Below are 22,741 nucleotides of genomic sequence, written 5' to 3'. Positions count from 1 at the left end.
CCTGCTAGAGATTTACAGTATAGTCCTAGTAGTAGCGTATAAACTCATATTGGTGCGGAGAGGTCTCGTTTTGGCAACAAAGAGCGAAAGCTACCAAAAACAAATGAAAACGGATATATATAATTACATTTCTGCTCTCTCTCTCTCGCTTGGATGTTTGCATTTTACTTTCATTAAACGGTGTTTAATAATTTAACTGTTTGTAGAGTTTAATTTTAAGCCTGGACTATGGAGTACTGGAGGCAATGCAGTTTATGGCTGATCAATTGTAAAGTTTTACCCCGGAATCACCGGGTCACGGCGGAATCGGCGCATGTCTTTGACTTGGCGCAAACGCTTCGGGATGGAGTCCTTTTGTGCCAGCTGCTGAATAATCTCAGACCCGGCAGCATTAACCTGAGAGAGATCAATCTCAGACCACAAATGTCACAGGTAAGCGCAAACAATAGTTTACTTTGTGTTGTTTAATTTTACAGGCTTATGCATTTATAACAACACTAATTTAACACTAATTTACTGGGTATGCTGTAACATCAGCAGCATGACGTCAGTAAGAAGGATACAATTTTTTATTGCCCATTTAAGTACCCTATGCAGGATATACATGTATATATTTTAACCCACTTTATTAGAATTGACACTGCTTATAAGTACTGTGAATGTAAGGATTTGTAGTACAAGCCAGTGCCATAGTACTACTACATGTGGCTCCAGTGACAGTGCCAGTATAGTTGTCTCTTTATAAAGGGCCCAGTGGCAGAAATACACTAAACTCTTTGTATATACACTACAGCATCATTCATTCAATCTAAACAGTTCAGCTAAACACAGCTAATAAAAAAAATCAATTTTTAAATAAACATAATTTCTTGGTAGTTACCCAAGTCATCCAGATGAATGCCCTGTCTGATTTGCCTCTGTGTGTAAAGCGTTTAGGGCTGAGAAGTCTCAGGGCACTCTGCCCAGGTCCTAACAACTCTACCCAGATGCCCTCGTTTTAATCCAGTGACCTGATAAAATCACAACTTTGATCGCACTGATTTTTAAACTCACAAATCCAGCCACCGCCCTATTTTTGACCAGTCAGTCTCCATTAGACAACGGAAAACAGCAATTTTCAGCATCATTATGGTTGACATTCCTGACAGTTTGTCAGTTAAGGGTGTATTTTCATAATTGTGGATAAGTGTCTTTATCTCTACTTGTCAGATTTTGTGCTCTGAAAATATAACTCTGGAATAGATTAACATTACTTAAAGTAATTAAGAACTGATTATATTAACTTAAATTCAGTTTATCGTCCTGTACTGTATCATGATAATGGTCCTCATAGTAAATTAAAAGCAACCTCAGAAAGTGATGTTTAGCATAGATCTTTGACATACATCAAACCAAGTGTGGAGCGAATGGGAAAACAACCCAAGCAGACAATATGAATGGAATTGAAGTGGAAAAATTGGCTAAAATGTTGCAAGCAACTTGTAATGAAAATAGCTTTTTCTGGCTGTCTTAAAGTTAGTCTCTATTTTTAGTTCATAGTAAAGAAATACACAAAAAGAGAGATATTGCCCATCAACTGGAGCTTTTAGGCAATAGAGATTAGAGAAAGATTGTAATTACTATAGGTAATCTTATTTTGCAATCTACATGGGCATATTAAACTTTCTCTAATCTGATATCACTAATAAGCACCTAGACTTTTCCCATAATAACCTCACAATGTTGTATTATCTGCAAATATAGTATTGTATTACATTATATTACATATTATATATATATATACAGTACTTCACATGGTTCTTCTCAAAAAAGTGTATGCGTGTCTAATGACATTACATTACATTACAGTCATGTTGTTTATGTTTATGTAGGTTTGGTGATTTATTGTGCACTAATGTGCATTAATGTAATTTGAATACACAGGAATATGTGCACGCAGTAGTGTAGCAGTAAATGTCAACTTGATTTAATGTAAAAATTTACATATCATGTAACGATCTACATGCATGGCTTTAAAATATGTATGCCAGATGATGACCGTTACCTAGCAAACTGAAAAGAAATGCTAAAATATTTACTCTAAAATTCTCAATGTTTAAATTTTTTCTCTTTCAGTTCCTCTGCACTAAGAACATTCGGACATTCCTGTCTACTTGTTGTGATTCATTTGGGATGAAGAAGAGTGAATTGTTTGATGCCTTTGATCTTTTTGATGTCCGTGATTTTGGAAAGGTAATGAAAAAAGTTAAATTAAATATGATTTTTTTTAGTAAATTTTTATTAGTAGTATCTAAAGTTGTGAATTTGAAGTAAAATCAGATTAGACAAAATTAGACTAAAAGTGGTAGTTGTTGAATATCGGTCAGACAGCGTTTTTCATTGGGAATATTGTATGGAAGGTATAGGGCTGTGCAATTAATCGTTTTTATTTTTATTTTCAATTTTAATTTTTGATTTAAACAATTACAAAAACTAGATAATCGAGGTAAACCACTTATTGTGCAACAATTATTGTGCAATTATAAATTGCGCGCTGCTGGACCAATGTGTTTGTAAGGCACTTCAAAGGCACTGCTTTGACACGTGTAGCCTACATTAAAAAATGATTAAATAAATGCATGTTTTCAAAGTCATCGTGATTATGATTTTTACCCAAATAATTGTGATTTTGATCATAATTGAGCACCCCTTTGGAGGGCTGTTGACAGACCTCACCATAGAGATTACAATCTACATCTGTAATTCTAGCTGCAACTTCATAACTTTGTAATTTCATTACACCAATATAATAATAGGGTTAGGGTTAACTTTCTCTGACATATCTTAAAAGTTATCAGTGCAAGTGTTGTGTCTCAAGATGCAAACAAGTAATGTTTATTTGACTTAAATAACCTAATTTAACTAAGACCTAGTCCTGGTTTAAGCTAATCCCTGTCCGGGAAACAACCCTTTATTCTGTCTCTTCTTGTATTCTCAGAGACTTGTAAATGACTCGCTAGTGTTGTTGTGGCCTGCCATCTGAAGGTCACCTGTAATAAATAGCCCATTTACTTTCTTAGCCTTCCCATGTACAAGCTCTTCTTGAATGTTTGGGCTGTCTTTATCAGGTAATACAATAACTCCCTGAGCCACAGAACTTACTCCAGAAGAATCTGCCCAACATTTCTCTATCAGTGTACACTGAAAAAAATGATTCATTTTAATCAATTTTTTTAAGGTAAGTGGTTGCTTGCAATCAATTTATTTAAGCTACATTTAAACAAAAAAGATTAGTAAAGTAAAATAAAATATAAAACTTTAGTTTAAATGTATCTTAAATAAATTGATTGCAACCACTTACCTTAAAAAAATGGATTAAATTCAATGAATCATTTTTTTCAGTGTAGTGGCTAATGGTCCAGCCTAATTTGGGCTTAAACAGATGAAGTAAAGCATCCTGGCATTATGAGGGAGAGCACTGAGAAAGTTGAATCATTGTTTGACCTTACTCATATCATACATGTGCATCTATGATGAATACAATACAGCTGCAGTAGCTTGGACTGAGAATAGACGGTTTCAACAGTAACAAAATAAACAAGCGGCTTTCGTGGTCAACACGTAACTTCCGGTAAACTCCACTAAGAATAAATAACAACAAAGTCCTTTTAAAGTAGTTTATTTATAACAAGCAAGATAAACAACACAGAGATTACCTAGGAAACCAAAACATTTGTTATACGTGTGTTCTATAGATGAATGCATGAAAAAGCTCTTCAAACTACAATTAGTTGTTCTTCCAAATATGAGTCACATTGTAAAATGTAAAAAAAAAAAACGTACACTATCAATTGAGAAATTCTGATTGCATAAATAAAATAATTAAGTATCTATACAAAGAAATATATTAGATATCTAATATTTTACAACAGTTCTTTCTGGTTCTTGAATCAGATTGGCTGAAAGTCTTTTCCAGCCATACTCCATTCCACCAATATCACCACAAAAACTGCTTTACAGTTTAGCATTTCGCCACTGGTCATTTTAGAATCTGCCACCAGAGCTGACGGTCACACACACATTCACCTCCACAAACGCTCTTTTTATTAAACACTTTGTATGTTTATTTATGTCAGAGAAACAAGGCAGCTGGTTGTTATCGAAGAAATAAACCCGGCAGTGTGTTTTTGTATTACACTAAAAGGGATTATTTTGCTATAACAACTGGCTGCCTGTACCTTATCCCACTTATTACATGGGTATTTACCTCATAGGATAGGTAAGGAACATTAAATATTGATTTGAAATGACATATAACATTTTTAACAAATGCAGACCTTTTACTTTTTAAAACCGTTTACTTTAGGTTTTAAGATAAGATGGTTAAATGTCACGAACACACTATTTGATTTAAAGGGGACATTTCACAAGACTTTTTAAAAATGTCAAATAAATCTTTAGTGTCCCCAGAGTACGTATGTAAAGTTTTACCTCAAAATACCATATAGATAATTTATTATTTTAAAATTGCCACTTTGTAGATGTGAGCAAAAATGTGATGTTTTTGGGTGTGTCCTTTAAAATGAAAATGAGCTGATCTCAGCACTAAATGGCAGTGCCGTGATTGGATAGTGCAGGGGCGGTATTATTCCCTTCTGACATCACAAGGGGGACCAGTTTCAATGACCTATTTTTTCACATGCTTGCAGAGAATGGTTTACCAAAACTAGGTTACTGGCTTGTTCTTTATATATTTTCTAGGTTAATTGAAGCACTTAAACATGGAAAAATCACGATTTCATAATATGTCCCCTTTAATCATTTGTAAATATAATGTCATGTTATTAAAAGACATATTTATATTACATTTTTGTGTAAAATTAAACTGTATCTATCAAAAACGATTTGCAGCCGATTCTCGATTAACCCGATTCCGGGTTAGTGTGTGTTATTAGTTTTAAGCAGTTGTTATCTGGGAATAACGAACCTGCAAATGTCGCGACTGGCCAATCAGAATCATCAAGCTTTCCAATGAGCTGTGTAATTTGTTTTTACACACTTGTGCCGTCGAACTGTTATATAAACCCATATGGCTCTCGTAATCATGTGATATGGCTCTATATTAGCATGGCTGTGATTGTGCTGGTATTTATTTGAACAAACGAACTACTTTTAATTTCAAAAGTGTAACTTGTATTTTGCAAAGCTACAGTACAAAGCTACTGTACAAAGTAGGTTTTCAACATGGAGCGAGAGTGTAGAGGGCACTGTACTGTACTGTGCTCCACTATCACTGTATTTCAGATTGAAGTAATCAATGTGTTTTTGACCCATTTATACAGTGTGTTCTCAAGGTTTAAGTTAATCCCTTTCTATAATCTTTGCCGGGCAGCAATCTTTTAATATTTACTGTATGTTTTATTTAGCCTTGTAAGTACAGCCTTGCTACTTCCCTTTTTATTAAATATACTTTAAAGATATGTAAACATGACATGCAGCTCAAAGTTGGCACTGCGGATTGAAGAGCTTGAAATTAAAAATGTGAAAAAAGTGGTTGTATAGTAAGAAAAAAGTCTGGAAACATATTCTGTAGAAACTAGACAGACTGATAATGTTTAAAATCTTCCACAACCTGACCACAAGATGTTTAATTAATTTACATACAGTACAGTGTCATATTTCTGAATATCTCAAAGTTCAATAAGAAAAAGTAATTATTTTCATACAACAAATGTGTTTTTGTATATCAATAACTGTTATTAATTTATTTTAGTATACATTCAATTTAATCATTTCAATTTGCCAACTTGTTCAAAGCACAATGAAGTATGCAGTATTCTTAAATGTGTTTTTCATGGAAATTCACAAGAAGAGGCTGTTTATACACCTCATCTTAAAATGTGTTTTGGGTTAATTGGATCACAAGTGGGTAGTGCTAAATACAGGTGTCATTTTTGCTTTAACTTTTCATTTACATTCAGAGGTAGTCGAAAATGCATTTGACCGAAATGCTTTTATGGTATAGACGTGCGTGTGGTCGAATGTGTTTGAACAGCAACAAAAGACTGCCTACTCTTCGCCTATTGATCTAATGTGTGCTGTACCGGGCACAATGTTTTCACATCGGACCTGACTTCTAGTACGAACCTTGGTGCACTGTAAAGCTGCTCCTCTCCGCCTCTTTCATTTTGTTTCATATTAAAGGGTTTGTGAAAGTTGCTCAAGCTTATTTCACTTATTGCTCTGAAATATCAGAGAAAGCTCTTACATATACATACAAAACAGTTTTAACGACTCGCCCACAGATCATCCTCTAGAAGTCATGAGGACAGACGTGGTCGAAAGTGAACAAAAGAGATTAAAACACAGGGTGTAAACGTGAATGTGTCTTTTTCATCCACTTGTGCAATAGCAGGTGTAAAGAGGCACTAAATACAGCTGATGTGTTACATGTTATTCACACAGTTGGTTGCAGATTCAGAAGGTTGTCTTACCTTTTACCTTCAAGTGCAGTTTTTGTACATGCTGTCTTAAGATATGTGTTTTGTTTTAATTACCCAGAGTACGTATGTTATTTTTATACCCCATATAAAAATAAAGATATTGATTTATTAAAGGCCTTCAGGCATGCTCAGATTATTAGGTTACTGGGCTAGTACATAGATGGTCAGGAAACACAACCATGCAAAATCAATGTTTGTGTGAGTTGTATCTTTATCCTCCCTATCCCTAAACACTAGTGATTTACTAACTTCTAAATCTAAATATGTCTCATTTGCAAGTTTCTGATCTTTGATATTATACTTGTTTTTAAAAGAATAAGTAAGACAGACTGGACAAAACATTGATTTTATAAATTTTAGATTTGTATTTATTTATCTTTGTTCCAATCACATTTGGTCGATCGGATCACAAGTGTAGCTGATGGACTGTTTAAACAGTGCTGTATTTTTAGCTTTTCTCTGAACACGTACGAACAGGAAACTGATAAATAATTTTAGGTAAAAGGTAAAAAATAAAACACAACACTGTAAAAATTACTTTGCTGCCTTACATTTTTTGTTGAATCAACTCGGATTTACAAGTCATTTCAACTTACTATTATTTATATCTTGACTAGAGATGAGTTGTTATAACTACAGGTGAGTTGTTATAACTTATAAAATTAAGTTGACTTTTCTCAACTATATTTTATAAGTTGTGACAACTCAACTCTGACATGACTTGTAAATCTGAGTTGATTTAACAAAAAAGATTTAAGGCAGCAAAGTTCTTTTTACAGTGAAGGTAAGATGGATGGTGTGGCATCCGAGACACATCTACGTCTTTAGCCTCACATCTGAAATTGTAGATTACAGGGACAATTCAAGAAATAGGTCAATTATGAGTGTATTAAGAGAAAATGTATTAAAAAATATTATTATTATATACCTATATTATTATATAACTTTTATATGATTTAAAAATGTGGGATGGTGGTGGTTTTCTAATTTAACAATTCAATAAAACATATTTTGTGTTTTTCTTATAGTTTTGAATTGTAAAAAAGATCATACATCTATAATGATTCTATTCATAATGCAGGCCCTATACTTGTAGACGGTTTCATCGGATGCATGTGCATTGTCAAAGCATCTGACCTGAAATTAACTTTCGGTTTGTGTTTGTTTATCAGTCCGTCTAAACTGACCTCTGCAACAAATACCTTGACGAAAATAAAAAGGTTTCCTAAATACGAGTCTATCGGATTTTAAGTTTGGGCAACAAAAGTAATTTATGTTGTTGCCACTGAAACTGTCGATAGTTTTAGGGAAACCTGCAGAAACAACTGTTCTGCAGTCAGTGCATCACACGATTCACAGCAGATCAGCAAAAAGCAGTTTAGGTTTAAAAAGTTGCCCCATTTTGTATTAACAGCTGCAAAAAAAAAAAAAAAAAAAAAAAAACATTATTTTGATTAATGGGATAAAGCGTAAACATTCAGTTGCAGTTTAGGAAGAAAGGATATAGATGAAAATATCTTCACTAATTATAACTTGTGAGTAAGCAGGTTTGGTTTCTTACAGGTGCTCTGAGACGAGGGTTCAAAACCCAGATGAGATGTTATCATCAAGATCCGTGAATTCGCGTGTATATGCATGCTTGCATGTGTGTGGCTAGTATGTCAGTGTGTGAATGCCTATTTTTGTGCATTAGTTTAAATGTGAGAAAGCAAACCCACAAGTGTGAAAGAAGTGTAGCTTGGCATTGCAAGACCACTTCCTCTCCAGAGAGTTCAGCATCTCACTAATAACATTGTCTTTGTTTTGACAGGGGTTACCTTTACTTTTTAAACAATAAGAGAAAGAATACACTAAGGGGCAGTTTCCCAGGCAGGGTTTAGATTAATTCAGGACTAGGCCTTAGTTATATTAGGACATTTAAGTAGTTTTTAAAAAACACACCTTACAAAAACACAATACTGATGTGCATCTTGAGACAAAACAATAGCACTGATATATGTTAACATATGCCAGTGCAAGGTGTTTTTAAATGAAGGTAACCCAAACATGCATTTTAGTCTGGGACTTGGATAAACCCTGTCCAGAAAACCGCTCTAAATGTTTACCCCACTGAAATCGCAGGGGTCATATCGCATACATGTATAGTATTGTTGAAAAAAAAGTACAGTTTTACTGCTAGTGTCTGTATAAACAAATGTCTTACCATTACGACTGTCAATTTATTTTATGATATGTTGATTATGAATCAAATCACAAAATGAAGATGATAAAGACATTAGCCCAACCTATTGTGCATATGAGTGATATGGCCAGCAGCCATGCTCAGTATTTGGATGGGAGACCTCCTGAGAATACCAGTTTGCTGCTGGTAGAGGTGTTAGTGAGACCTGCAGGGGGTGCTCACACTGTGCTGTGTGTGGGTCCTAACACCCCAATATAGTGATGGGGATACTATACTGTCAAAAAAGCACCGTCCTTCGTAAAGATGTTAAACTGAGGTCCTGACTCTCTGTGGTCATTAAAAATCCCAGGATGTCCTTTGAAAAGAGTAGGGGTGTTCCCAGGTATCCTGGCCAAATTTCAGCCTACTTATCATCCCCATTTATACTGATTGGGTATCACTCAGTCTCCTCTCCACTAATAAGCTGGTGTGTGGTGGGCGTTCTTGTGCAATATGGATACCGTCACATCATCCAGGGGAATGCTGCACATTGGTGGTGGTTAAAGGACAAGTTCGGTTTTTTACACTTTAAGCCCTGTTTTCAGATTGTTTATGATGAAATAGAACGGTTTTGACTGAAATTTCGACATATGCGGCTGCCCCGGGAATTGTCGGGTGTTTGTTGTTTCACCTCCCAACTCTACAATGGCTGCATAGGTGCACTGGAACAATCCTTCCCAAAATGCATCAAACCCTCGCCCACAAAGACGTGAAACTCACCGAGTGGTCAGGGGCGTTCACCGACACGCCCACACAAAAATCGCTGCAAAAGATGCCCTCCAACAGCTGTTTTAGCATTCGTTGTTAACTTGTGGACCTATTTTCCAAACGCCTCACACCCGTACATTCTTCCGTTGAGAGCTTAAATAATAGACTCTCCAGCCCAGTTGGTGGCGATAATCCACCTTTGCCAATTGCAAGAATACAAACAAGGTTCCCGGCGCAGAGTAATACCATACCTAACAGCACAGTTGGCAAAAACTACAATAAAACCTGGTGGAAATCATCTTTTGCGGCGATTTTTGTGTGGGCATGTCGGTGAGCACCCCTGACCACTCAGTGAGTTTCACGTCTTTGTAAACGAAAGTTTAATGCATTTTAAGAAGGATTGTTCCAGTGCACCTATACAGCCATTGTAGAGGTGGGAGGTGAAACAACAAACACCCGAAAATTCTCGGGGCAGCCGCAGATGTCGAAATTTCAGTCAAAACCGTTCTATTTCATCATAAACAATGAAAACAGGGCTTTAAGTGTAAAATACCGAACTTGTCATTTAAGAAGATTCCCCCATTTATATGTAAAGAAAAGCGCTTTATAGATGTAATGAATAATTATTATTATAACAGCAGTTTGACTTTTACAGTAAAGTAGTGTTTTCGAGTGTCAATAAATGGTCTATTTTTATAGCATACTCAATACAAATGTTTTTTCCAGGTCATTGACACCTTATCCAAACTCTCGAATACCCCTTTCGCACAGCGGGCAGGGATTAGGTAAGTTTGAATTTCATATACAAGAAAATAAGTACCTAAATGGAAATATTAAAATGATTCTTTTCTTAAGTTTTCTTCCAATCTCACAGGGCGTTTCCCACAGAGGAAAGTAGCGAAAATGAGGAGATATATATCCATTTGGCAGATCTCATTGAGTAAGTTTAACCCTCAGTAATCCTCAATGAGCACTATGATGACTGTGAATCAGAATGAGGTATAGGTTAAAATTAATCTCATTAGCACTTGTGGTTGTCACTAGTCACCCACATATCTTCTTGATAAATTCTAGAAATTAACAATTAATATTTCCATTATTAAATGAGACTACTACTGCATGTGGTGTGTGGGGGACGAAGGTGAATAGTAAGTGTGAAAACAGGAAGCTACAGAGGAAACATCTTTGGAAATAGAACCACATACGTGGCACAAGCAGAAACTGTATAGTTTGTAGGAGAATATTCATTAAAACTAAATTGCGTCCACTGAAAGCACTGTTTATTTGCTAAAGATATCTGCATTGTTTTAGCACCCAATCATGCCAATGCTTACAGGATATTTGTCTGGCATACTTTGTTGGCACTGTGACGCATTTCTTCAGCACTAAAATCTATCTACATGAATAATATTTTACATGCCAAAATTGACAACACTATAAGTGTGGATACAAGATGTGCTTGTGTCCTCTGATGAATGCTCTTCTAAATCATATGAGGTAAACCAGTGGTTCCCAAACTTTTTCAGTGTGTGGCCCCCCTTGTGTATGGTGCATTCCTTCGCGGCCCCCCAAAGAAAATTTGTGACAAAAACTGTTCTAAAACTCAACATTTTAATAAAAAACATTAAATTATACAAAAAAGTAGTGCTTTTGGTTAGTAACCTTATTTTTTAGGTTTAATTACACAGAATTCATGATAAATTAATGTATTTCATAAAATGTCACCATCTCGCGGCCCCCAGTTTGAAAACCACTGATGTAAACAATACAAAATATATACAAACATCCATCTGAAATTAAATCGCTTGCTTTCTGCAGGTGAAAGAATTGCTATTTTAATTGTGTCAGCCTTACGCACACCGCAAAAGTTTGAAAACCACTGATATAGAATATATCAATACAGCTATTTGTGTGCATTTAACACCTTCTTAAACTTGATTTTGGATGTTAATAAGACACAGATTGACTACTGTTCACTAAATACATGCCTTTTTGTATTTATTGCCACAATTACCCAGTGTGCATTATGTATTTTTATAAAAATTTTCTAAATTGTGTGTGTTGTTATATATGTAGCATTAGTTTGGTGGTTAGGTTCAGGTGCACAGACTTGTTTGTGCAGTTCCTTGTGTTCTGTGTATTGCCCTGTGACTTCAGTAATATTTGTTTAAGAAGTTACTGTAGTGTGCTACTTTATTATATTCACAGCTATTCTAAAATTATAATTGAATTGTATTTATTTGCATGAACAGTGAAGAGCTGGTGGAGGATATTTATGACACCGTGTATGGAGATGTGGAAGGAGGGGAGGTCTATGAAGATCTGATGAGGACAGATGCTGCATCTCAGTCGGTATTTAAATAACTCGATGCATACACACTCAAACCCTGTTATTAGGGGTGCATCGATAAATGCCGATATGCACTAATATTTAGGGTTGTGCAAACATATCGATACAGCTGACTATCATGATACTTTTTCCAGGATAGTGTATCGATATTTCGATCTCTACTATCGATATTTTATGCCTCTGTGTGAGTCAAACAACCTCCTCTGCCGCTGCTGTAGTCGCTGTCCAGTTGTCTGTCATATATGGCCAATGTCTCAGAAGTTAGCTGGAGTAAAAAAATGGCAGAAAATTAAAAACCGCCTGCAGCTTTCGTGTGGATGCACTTTGGCTTTAAAAAAAAGTAGAAAAAAAAGAAAATCTTTTGGCAGAAAATGGCAGAAAATTTAAAAACATCTGCTGCTTTCAAAGCCGACGCGTGGAAGCATTTTGGCTTAAAAAAAGAAAAAAAAGAAAAAGAAAATCTGCTCTATTTTTTCACATTTTTGATAAAAAGAAAGAAAAAGCATTGCAATGTATCGCAACATGCAACATATTGTATATCGTACCGCGATACATTGTATCATGGGCCATGTATCGTGATTAGGGCTGGGTATTGGCAAGGGCCTCATGATACAAATACGTATCACTATACATGATACAATGTATCATGATACGATACAATACGTTTGCAATACTTTTTCTTTTTTTTATCAAAAATAGAGCTGAATTTCTTTTTTTTACTTTATTTAAAGGGATACTTCACCGATTTAGCAGTCAGCTTTGTATCTGTAGAAACCCGGCAGTATTACTGAATGACCATGTTTCACTCCCTCATTTCCCCCTGAGAGGAGAGATATCTGCATTTTGGTTCTGCAAAAAAGTCCTCCGATGATGTAATATGACGATTTTTGCATCATCGGAGGACTTTTTTGCAGAACCAAAATGCAGATATCTCTCCTCTCAGGGGGAAATGAGGGAGGGAAACATGGTCATTCAGTAATACTGCCGGGTTTCTACAGATACAAAGCTGAATGCTAAATCGGTGAAGTATCCCTTTAAGCCAAAATGCTTCCACGCGTCGACTTTGAAAGCAACAGATGTTTTTTAATTTTCTGCCATTTTCTCACTCCCGCTAACTGGCCATATATGACAGACAACTGGACAGCGACAACTACAGCAGCGGATGAGGTCGTTTGACACACACAGGGGATTTGATGGGTTTAAAAACAATTTTTTGATAGTAGAAATTGAAATACAGATACATTATCGTGAAAAAAAAAGTACAACGATAGTGAGCTGTATCGATATTTTTGCACAGCCCTAATCGTGATACGCATCGTATCGTGAGGCCCTTGCCAATACCCAGCCCTACTAAAAATACCTCGCACAGCCGATAATATTCACAGCATTCATGTATTACGGCTTTAGATCAGTAAGTCCGTATCGATCTCAAATCACTGTTAGTTTGAGTCGTTTATAACATGCATTTGAAAAAGCAAAACTCATCAAATATAATGATTATAAATACTTTTTATTATTATAAAAATACCTGAAAAGGTTTAAAGAACAGCAATATAAATATCCTTAAGCCATTTCCTGGAGCTGCGTGTGTATCGTTCTTCATCTACAACGCATATTGAGTTTCTGCACGAGAGCGCCCTCTGGCTTTTGGATGTAGCGGCATTTCACCGTAATTCATTGAGAAGCATACTAGCAAGCATCATTGCCGATACTGTATATCGGCACCTGTTAATGCATAGCAGCATAGATTGGCTTTGTAAAAGTATGTAATCCTACCACATATAGTTTAAATTTGTCTTATAAATAAATTCACTGTATACTGTATCCAAAGCACCAAAAAGGAAGAACTTGTGCCTTCAACATGAGCTAGTTGACTTGGGACTCTTTAAAACTTCAATAGCTGGTGTTTTTAAGCCTTTTCTGAAAATCAAACTCTACTTCTTGCTGTAGTTTTCTCTTAGCTCTGTGAGTTGTGTTGACAGAAGCAGGCCGAGGTGGACATCAGAAGCTGCTGTCTCTCAGAGATCAAACAGACAGAAGCCAAATACACAGAGACCCTGGAGACCATCGAGAAGGTGAGATTCACATCCTCAGCATGAAGAATTTCATCATGCCGCGCACTTTGCTTCAGTGATTCACAGATTTTCTGCTGTTGCAATATTGTATGTAACTTTCCAACTTTTTTTGTCTTAACCAGTACTTTATGATTCCACTGATGAAATTTATCCCAGCAACAGAAATGGATAAAGTTTTCATCAACATACCAGTAAGTAGAGCACTTTCTGATGATTTAGTGGATTAATCACCACTACTTTTACCTATAGAGCAGCTTATAAAACATTTAAAGGCCTGTTTACTTTTTATTTTTTCTGGATATATACAGTATATACCTCTTTGCTTTACAGGACCTGGTTAAAGTTCACAAAAGCCTAATGGCTGAAATTCAAGACTCGATTGAAGAGAAGAATGCAGAAAACCTCTACCAGATCTTTATTGTTTATAAAGACAGGTAGCTTGAAATCTCATGCACACTGTATCCGTGTCTATTTTTTACATACTATGTTGTGGTGACTGTGGGGAATTATCCAGAATGGACTTGGTAAATGTGGTAAATGAAGCAACAACACCTTTGAGTCACAGCAATGACACATACAAACCATTTCTGGTTCCCAAAAAACCACAGAGTCCTTTTCTTAACTTTTAAATATAATCTTTATATAGTCTTAATAACGTTTACCACAGAAAAAACTTTTGTGAAACAGAAAGATATTGGGATGTATTGGGAGTTTTTTTTACCCCTACAAGCCTAATTTTATTTCAGAGTAAAGTGCACTCGTCAGATTGATATTAGATAAATGTATTTATCTAAATGAGATAAAGTACAGTATTCCTGTTTTTCAGGTATTTAAACAGTATTTACCCAAAACTTTCTAAAAGCTGTTATAATGGGGAATGAATTAATGTGAATTGTGAATGTGTACAATTATGAAATCAAAATGTTATTATCTTGTTAAAATTAAGCTGTATATGACCTACCGTAGTTATTTAACTATTTTAAATGATATTACTTGATGTGTTTTTTTTGTATAACATTTTCCCCGTGTATTCTAGGCTTCTTCTGTATGGAAAATACTGCAGTCATGTAGAAACAGCCATTTCACAGTTGGACTTCATCAGTAAGGAGAAAGAAGGTGTTCGGCTGAAATTAGAGGTGCACAACAATGCTTATGTAACTTGTCATTCTTAAAATATTGTGCATTTTTTTATCTTTATTTTTAATTTGCTTCTCTGTGGATCTTACAGTGTATTAAAGAATCACTCGCTGTGCTTTGTTTCACAGGAATGTTCAAAGAGAGCTAACAATGGGAAATTCGCTTTAAGAGACTTGTTAGTGGTCCCTATGCAGCGAGTGCTGAAATATCCACTACTACTGCAGGTAATACACACAGGATTGTGTCACATATTACAGAATACATCTCACAGTCATATTACTTTTTTTGTGCTGGGCTTATTATATTTTCTATTCCCTATTTTCCTATTCCCTACACACATTTTACACTTTCTCTTACATACTAATTTAACACTAGAGGACAGCATAGGAACTTGAATAATAGTGTGTGAACTCAGTGGGCCTGACTGCTTGTCCTGCTTAAATGTACCACATGGGGGAGCCATCTAGCTAGTTTTTTAAATACTACAGTGACATTTTAGTGCAAAGCTTATAGACCTTGTTGTCAATGTATGTGAAAGACCAAAACGTAATAATAATGTTCGATTTTTTCTTTATAATTTTTTTAATACAATGGTGAAACACTAGTTTACCTTGCTATGTTACAGTAAAGGTTTTGGTGAATTATTGCACGGGTCTTGCCACTTTACAGTAAAAAGTGGATGTCAAGCCCCATAGTATCATTTTCTTTTCTAGATTCCTACAAGCTACTTTATAGATAATTTTTCTTTTACTGTATGTTTATGACACTGATCATCTACAGCAGGGGTCTTCAACTACTCTTCTTCGAGGGCCAGATTTTAAAATTGTAAATATGATGCGGGCCAAACTTTTCCCACTATTTTTACCTTTGTACTTTTACCTATTATATATGTTATTATTTATGTTGTTTTTGCTACTTTTTGTTATAGGTCATATATTAAAACATGCATTTTCAAAAAAGATGCACACACTTTTTGTATCCGGTATTTTTCCTTTTAATTACTGAAAACTCATAGTTTCTTTTTTAATATTTTAAAAACAATTGTAGTTTAACATTGCAAGAGCCATATGTTAAAGGCAGAGTGCACAATTTCTGAAAAACACTTTCGGATCGACTACCAAAACACACTTGTAGCCAATCAGCAGTAAGGGGTGTGTCTACTATTTGACTTCCTTGCTGGGGTTGCGTATGTGTGGGGCGGGTCTATCAAATGAAGGTCCCGATTCTATTGGGGTAGGGGCGTGATTGTTTAGGTGATTTCAAATATCAACACTGGCTTTCAAACATTGTGCACTCCGCCTTTAATAGTTTAACTATGAACATTGCACAAAAAAGTGCAAGTGTAAATAATCAACACATGTTTTTATTTTTTACTGTATTTCAGAGCTCTTAAACTTCTTTTGTTTATAACTGTTTAACTTTCATATATTGTTACATTTCAAGTATTCAAAACATATAGCCAGTCTTCTCCTAAAGACTAAAACTGCACTTCATGTTTTCTTTTTAATATTTTAAAGATATATAGGCTAAACCGTCTTTCCATTGTACACTACATTCGGGTAAGACTGTCAGAATTTGCCCCCTAGTGGCAGTAATGAAATTTCAGTTTAGTCATGTCGAAATGGGAGAGAAGCTCATTCCAGCGCAAGAGCCTTTAATCTACAAATATATTTTTAGTTAATCTTTAACTTATCAGTAATCAATCGTTTTTAAAGAAATCAAGTGTTACTGATAACGTTAAACAAAAAAGGATGGATAATTTTCACCTTGCACACATTGTTTTCATTGGGACACACTGAAATACATAACTTCTGGTCGGCGTGTCACATGCGGTGTAGTCGCACAAGTTTACTTTTTTTAATGCATCCAAACCATAGACTGTAAAAAAGATGGACGTAGTGTCCATGATGTCCTCCATAGGTTTCTGAAGATCATTTTTGAAGCTTAAAGTAGGCGGTGTCTTCCGTCGCCTTCTTGGCCGCGCATCGCTCGCGTATATCCGAACATGGGTAAAGAGGCGGGACGTGGGTGAAGCTGAGATGACTGGTTGCTGAAACAACGCCCGCCTAGGTCGATTTCAGTGACAGCAGTGGCTGTTCAACCGTCACTCAAGTGGCCACGCTCTTAATTACATAGAACTTTAAGGCTTTATATTTTTAAATGGATGAGTTACAAAAAAATGTACCCCCCTAACAGTTGTCATGAAGGGCAAAATTAGCTATACAGACCAAAAAACAATTTTTGTACCAGTCTGTAAACATATTATTTTCTACTGTAAAGTTGGCCATTTTATACGGAAGAGGATTAGGGCCAATGGTGAAAAAATATTTGAATTCTGACTTTATTCTCAGAATTCTGACTTTAATCTCAGAATTCTGACTTTAATCTCAGAATTCAGAATTCTGACTTTAAACTCAGAATTCTGACTTTAATCTCTGAGATTAAAGTCAAAATTCTGAGATTAAAGTCCGAATTCTGAGAATAAAGTCAGAATTCAAATATTTTTTTCACCAGTGGCCCTAATCCTCTTCCGTAATTTTAACATGGAGGTCTATGGGAATTGACTCCCTTTTGGAGTCTTATTTAGAATTGTACTCGTTGTTACTATAGACATTTTCAATTTTCAACAACATAAACAATAACAACAATCAATAACAACAGAGTTCTTTTAGAGTAGTTTACAATGTTTTTCATCCGATGAAAGCGTATAGTCATAATGCAGTCAACACACTTACTATTGAAAGCCCATAGCAAGGTTTTGTATAAGTAAAAGGTCTTTCACAACAGGACAGAAGTGAGTGGACAAGTGTTTCAGACGTATGTGGCCACACACCTGCCGGCCTGACACACACAAACAAACAAAAGCAGCGACAGGTGGCAATGTATCTGACACTCTTTTCCACGCAGCCCTGTTCTCAAACACATTGTGTTTACCTTCCTACTGGTCTTTATAAAGAAGCCATTATATGTGCAACCCGCTGCCATGCCATTTCTAAATATATTAGATCTACTGTCAGTTTAACAGCTAGTATTAAACCCAGCGTTTCATCAGGTTGTCTAGCAATGCACAACTTTTATCAATTTTTAAAAATCTATTTTTTGTGATATCCAAAAGTGTGTGGGAAAAATGAATGGGCTTTTTAGCAATGGAACCAGTGCCCCGAAAACTTCCAGGGTTGGCCTACAAAAATATGTCATCCCTGCGGCACTCAATAGTCTTGGCAATGAAATGTCTTTTCTTCTGCATCTGATAGCCCCGCCTCTTTTACGTCATATAAGCAAAACTGTAAGCATTGAGTGCATGAATTGTCCAGCTTTCCACACTTCAATTTTATTCGGTTGAATGAGTTAATCATCCAAATACTTAAAGTGCACTTTCTTTTTGGAAATTTCCAATGTGAACACACTACACTACTTAAATAGTGCATAAATATAAAATATATATTAAAATATGAATATATTTTGGGCGCTCCTAAAGATTGCAGGGCTGTGTGGTTGAGTGTATGCACCTGTTAGTAATTTGTATTGCTGAAATGGCACATAAACCTGGTTATTAGAAGGGGTTGTCCACATTCGGTTCGATTTTGTACGTGAGCCAAGGTGCAAGTTTCCATCAGAGTGACAGCGTTGGCCTGGGTCAGATTGTAAATCTATAAAGAGTGCTGAACTTTCTAATCACCTTGTTTACTTCTCGTGATTGGGCTGTTTGTATCTCTTCAGCAGTAAATGCATGCTTCTGATGAGCTTCACAGATTTCACACTTGGAACAGCACCATTTCTCTCCCAGCACGGTTCAGTGCTTTGCGCGTTTGTTTGCACACATAATCCAAAGACCAGATTTGTTTATCATGTTAATTAGAATAGCTATCGTATAGCACAGACTCCTAAAGGTTCTGTTCAAGTTCTTCATCCCAAAGAGAAATTCAATCAAAATCTCCAGGATGTTCCTTGAACTTGGATCACTTATTGGAAACTTGGCATCTTGTCACTCGGTTCCATCAATTGGTCTTTTAGAAAAATATAACAGTTTTCCTAAGTCCTTAACAGGATTGTGTTGATGAAGGCAGTTTTGGCTTTTTTTTCCATATAGGAATTGGTCAAATATACCAATGACGCCACTGAAAAAGACAACCTACGTTTAGCCCTTGATGGCATGAGAGTAAGTAGTTTTCTTATTTTAAATACTCCATTAGTACATATGTGACCTGTCTATTTTATGGTACAAGTGCAAATTTAGTCAATTTTATGATGCTGTTATGACATGTTTACAAGCCTGTGCTCAGTACAAACACCAATTTTTCTTTTTAGTAAAATCTTTTTGTTCCTGCATGTTTTTTTTAAATGTTAATAAGGTCATAGAGTTTCAGCATGAAGTGATGTCTAAAGCTCATTTCAGTCTCACTGGCAGTGTAGTTAGAAAGCAGATTAATGGCTATATGAGAAGCAGTAATGGAACAGAGGCCTGTGATGATTTAATTTGTTGAATTATCATCTCAGTGTTGAATTATCATCTCAGTGTTGATTGGTTTAGCTGGATGGGAGCTGTGAGAGTTGCTCAGACAGTGACTGGATCTCTTCTGTCTACCTGTCTGCCTGCAAACTGCTGTGTTTAATTTAGAATCATAAGTGAGTGTTTTCATCAGAAGCTTCCTTTTATTATGGAAATCAGCTGAGATTTAAAAGGGCTCTCAGTATTTGGAGATATTTGTACTCACTGATTAAATAAAACAATGGTGTATGGAGAGATAAATAGTAGGTGTATTTTATTTAATTCATATGTATAATATATATATATATATATATATTTATATATATATATATATATATATATATATATATATATATATATATATATATATATATATATATATATATATATAATACAGTGAGGAAAAGAAGTATTTGAACACCCTGCTATTTTGCAAGTTGATGATTTTTTACTTATTTATTTGTATGCTACACCTGTCTATCAGCTAGAATTCTGACCCTCAAAGACCTGTTAGTCTGCCTTAAAATGTCCACCTCCACTCCATTTTTTATCCCAAATTGGATGCACCTGTTTGAGGTCTTTAGCTGCATAAAGACACCTGTCCACCCCATAAAATCAGTAAGAATCCAACTTCTAACATGGGTTTAGGTCTGGAGACTGACTAGGCCATGCCAGAACCTTGATATGAAGAGTTTGGTTCCAAAACGCGACAAACGCCATTTTTGAAAAAAAAATGAGTTACTGCCAAAATCAGTATTATATCAGGTCAGTAGTTAAAAGTAAATAATGAATTTTACGCAAAATCCAATACCCGCCGTGATATTCTGTCATTTTTTCTCCCTTTTTTCCCAAAATGCGACAAACGCCACTCCTCCTTTTTTACAGAACGCAATAAATCCATTTCTGAAATTACAGCCCACCAGTCACACAATGTAAATAAACAATGGCGGCGCGCTGAGTACACGGAGTCCTAGTTTTCCTCATCTACTTTGTACTTCGTGATCAACAAACAAAACAAAATAATAGTTTAATTGCATTGATAAACCTGTGATGGTTTTCTGTGACGGGAAAGAAACGTAAGCCATCAACATCTAATAATTTCCGCGAGAGGCACTCGGTTGCTTGTTCTCCAGACAGCATCAAGCTTCTCATGCTTAAACATTGACCCCAGAGGATCTTATATGAAAACTTTACATTATTTTACTCAACGAAAATCGAGCGGGACCAAAACATTTTACAGCTGATCACTGTGAAAATGTAAAGAGACGACGTCAAGTATAACCGCAGCAATGTGTTCTTAATATAACAAAGTAAGTGTTTTGGTTAATGCCATTAATGTTTTTTTTAGTCATTGTATACCACTAGTCAACTTAATAAATATAAAATGGTAAAGATGAATGCACATTTATACATTGATTTAATAGATTTATAGCATTTTGAAATAAAAAACTGTCATGGATTTATTGCATTTTGTGGAAAAAAGAATTAGTTTTTATAATAAATCTTTGAAAATCAAGTTATGAATTTGATTTTTTTTATGTTTTTATAACCTAAAGATGCTATGTGAAAGTTTGTAACAGAAAATAGTGGTTTTCATCTTGTCACTTTCTTTGTATAGAAAACACGTTTTTACCAAAATTTGTCAAAATGGATTTATTGCGTTTTGGAACCAAACTCTTCATATGCTGGTGAAAAACTACAGGAAATGTTTGACCTCTGTAATTGCAAACAAAGGCTACTGTACCAAATATTAACATTGACTTTCTCAGGTGTTCAAATACTTATTTGCAGCTGTATCATACAAATAAATTTGATTTTTTATTTGAAAAATATGTTTTTTTTTGCAATGTTATAGTTATCATATATAATTGTTTCTCAGTCTCTTAAATAAAATACATCCAGAAAATACAGAAAATGTGTATATAGTACTGAAAAAAATTATTCATTGAATTTAATCAATTTTTTTAAGGCAAGTGGTTGCAATCAATTTATTTAAGCTACATTTAAACAAAAAAAGATTAGTAACAGAAGAAAATATATAAAACTTTTGTTTAAATGTAGCTTAAATAAATTGATTGCAACCACAACAAAATTGATTAAATTCAATGAATCATTTTTTTTCAGTGTATTAAAAACTGTATAAAATGTAAACTGATAAGTTAAGTTTTTAGGGTAAACTTCCCTTCCACTTGAGCAATAGCAGGAAATTGCAGGATCTCTTAAACCTAGATAAAATTAAATCCTAATTTCTAATTTTAAAGAAATTAGTTTTTTTACTTCATTCTGGTCAAAAACGCTCAAGATGTGTTTAGTGCCAAGAGACCATGGATGCCTAAAGAAAACATTTAGTCCTGAAAATTAAATTACTGTTGTTTTGTACATATTTCCTGTATTTTCTGTTTGCATCTTAATAAAATAGATTGAAAAATAAATATTGATGGACATTAAAACTTCTAAAACAACAAGTCTGGTGATGGTGGCTTAAGACTTTTGCACAGTACTGTATATCTTGTGGTGCATTTTACAGCCCTATGGTATAAAAGCAGAGTAACTGAAACTGAAAAGAATTCACAATTTGCTTTGCTTCATGCCGCATTACCACCTTGGGTGTGCATTACTTTTTAATAAGTCAATGTCTCATCATCAATTATTCCTTACATATATATATACACACACAAACAAAAACATGTACAGTATGGCATTGGATCAACACAAAAGAGATGTGTGTAATTCAAGGTCAATTAATGTAAGTTTTCTTTTGTTGAACAGGACTTAGCCCAGTATGTAAATGAAGTGAAAAGAGATGTTGAGACTCTAAAAGAGATTGATCAGTATCAAAGATCAATTGAGAATTTGGTAAGTTGTACATTAAAGTAAATATGATCACTGTTTACTATTAATTTAAAACATAACATAAGCACACACACACACACACACACCCTGCAGCTTTTCTCTTGTAGACATTCAATAACAGTATCTGTCAATGAATGTCTCTTTACAGAATGAGTCTTTGCTTTCTTTTGGAAGACCAAAAGGTGATGGTGAAGTCCGTTTTGTGTCAAATGTGGATAAGCGGAGGCAAGACAGGTAAAACTTTAGACAGTAAAGACCACTGGAGTTCATTCTGGGCCCGTATGTATAAAGCCGCTTAGAGTAAAATTTTTGTCTTAAGTGTGTTAAAATTCTAAGAATGACGTCATTTTACTCTTATTCCTAGACTTAAGAATAAGTTTGATTTATAAAGCCTCCTAAGACTAGGTCTCAGCTCCTAAATTATTT

General features: G+C 35.0%; 1 protein-coding gene across 5 annotated transcripts in view; it reads left to right on the top strand.

Moving 5' to 3' along the window:
• vav3b (vav 3 guanine nucleotide exchange factor b) overlaps nt 1-22,741 on the top strand; it is a 52,239-nt gene continuing 29,498 nt past the window's right edge. For 2 of the 5 annotated variants that reach the window (XM_073876494.1, XM_073876493.1), the window contains exons 1-13: nt 3-432; nt 2,116-2,232; nt 10,138-10,196; nt 10,286-10,351; nt 11,664-11,763; nt 13,744-13,836; nt 13,959-14,027; nt 14,167-14,270; nt 14,873-14,972; nt 15,102-15,197; nt 19,064-19,132; nt 22,232-22,318; nt 22,464-22,549. In XM_073876494.1, coding sequence (XP_073732595.1) covers nt 229-432; nt 2,116-2,232; nt 10,138-10,196; nt 10,286-10,351; nt 11,664-11,763; nt 13,744-13,836; nt 13,959-14,027; nt 14,167-14,270; nt 14,873-14,972; nt 15,102-15,197; nt 19,064-19,132; nt 22,232-22,318; nt 22,464-22,549 — 1,250 coding nt within the window. In that variant the 5' untranslated portion in view covers nt 3-228. Of the gene's footprint in view, nt 433-2,115; nt 2,233-10,137; nt 10,197-10,285; nt 10,352-11,663; nt 11,764-13,743; nt 13,837-13,958; nt 14,028-14,166; nt 14,271-14,872; nt 14,973-15,101; nt 15,198-19,063; nt 19,133-22,231; nt 22,319-22,463; nt 22,550-22,741 lie in introns of all 5 variants that reach the window. The other 3 variants (XM_073876491.1, XM_073876489.1, XM_073876492.1) reach the window with 3 other exon arrangements.

The sequence above is a fragment of the Misgurnus anguillicaudatus genome, chromosome 2, assembly GCF_027580225.2.
Source record: "Misgurnus anguillicaudatus chromosome 2, ASM2758022v2, whole genome shotgun sequence".
In the NCBI taxonomy this organism is placed as follows: domain Eukaryota; kingdom Metazoa; phylum Chordata; class Actinopteri; order Cypriniformes; family Cobitidae; genus Misgurnus; species Misgurnus anguillicaudatus.
The sequence above is the reverse complement of the archived record's forward strand: the minus strand, read 5'-3'. Positions and strand labels throughout refer to the sequence as shown.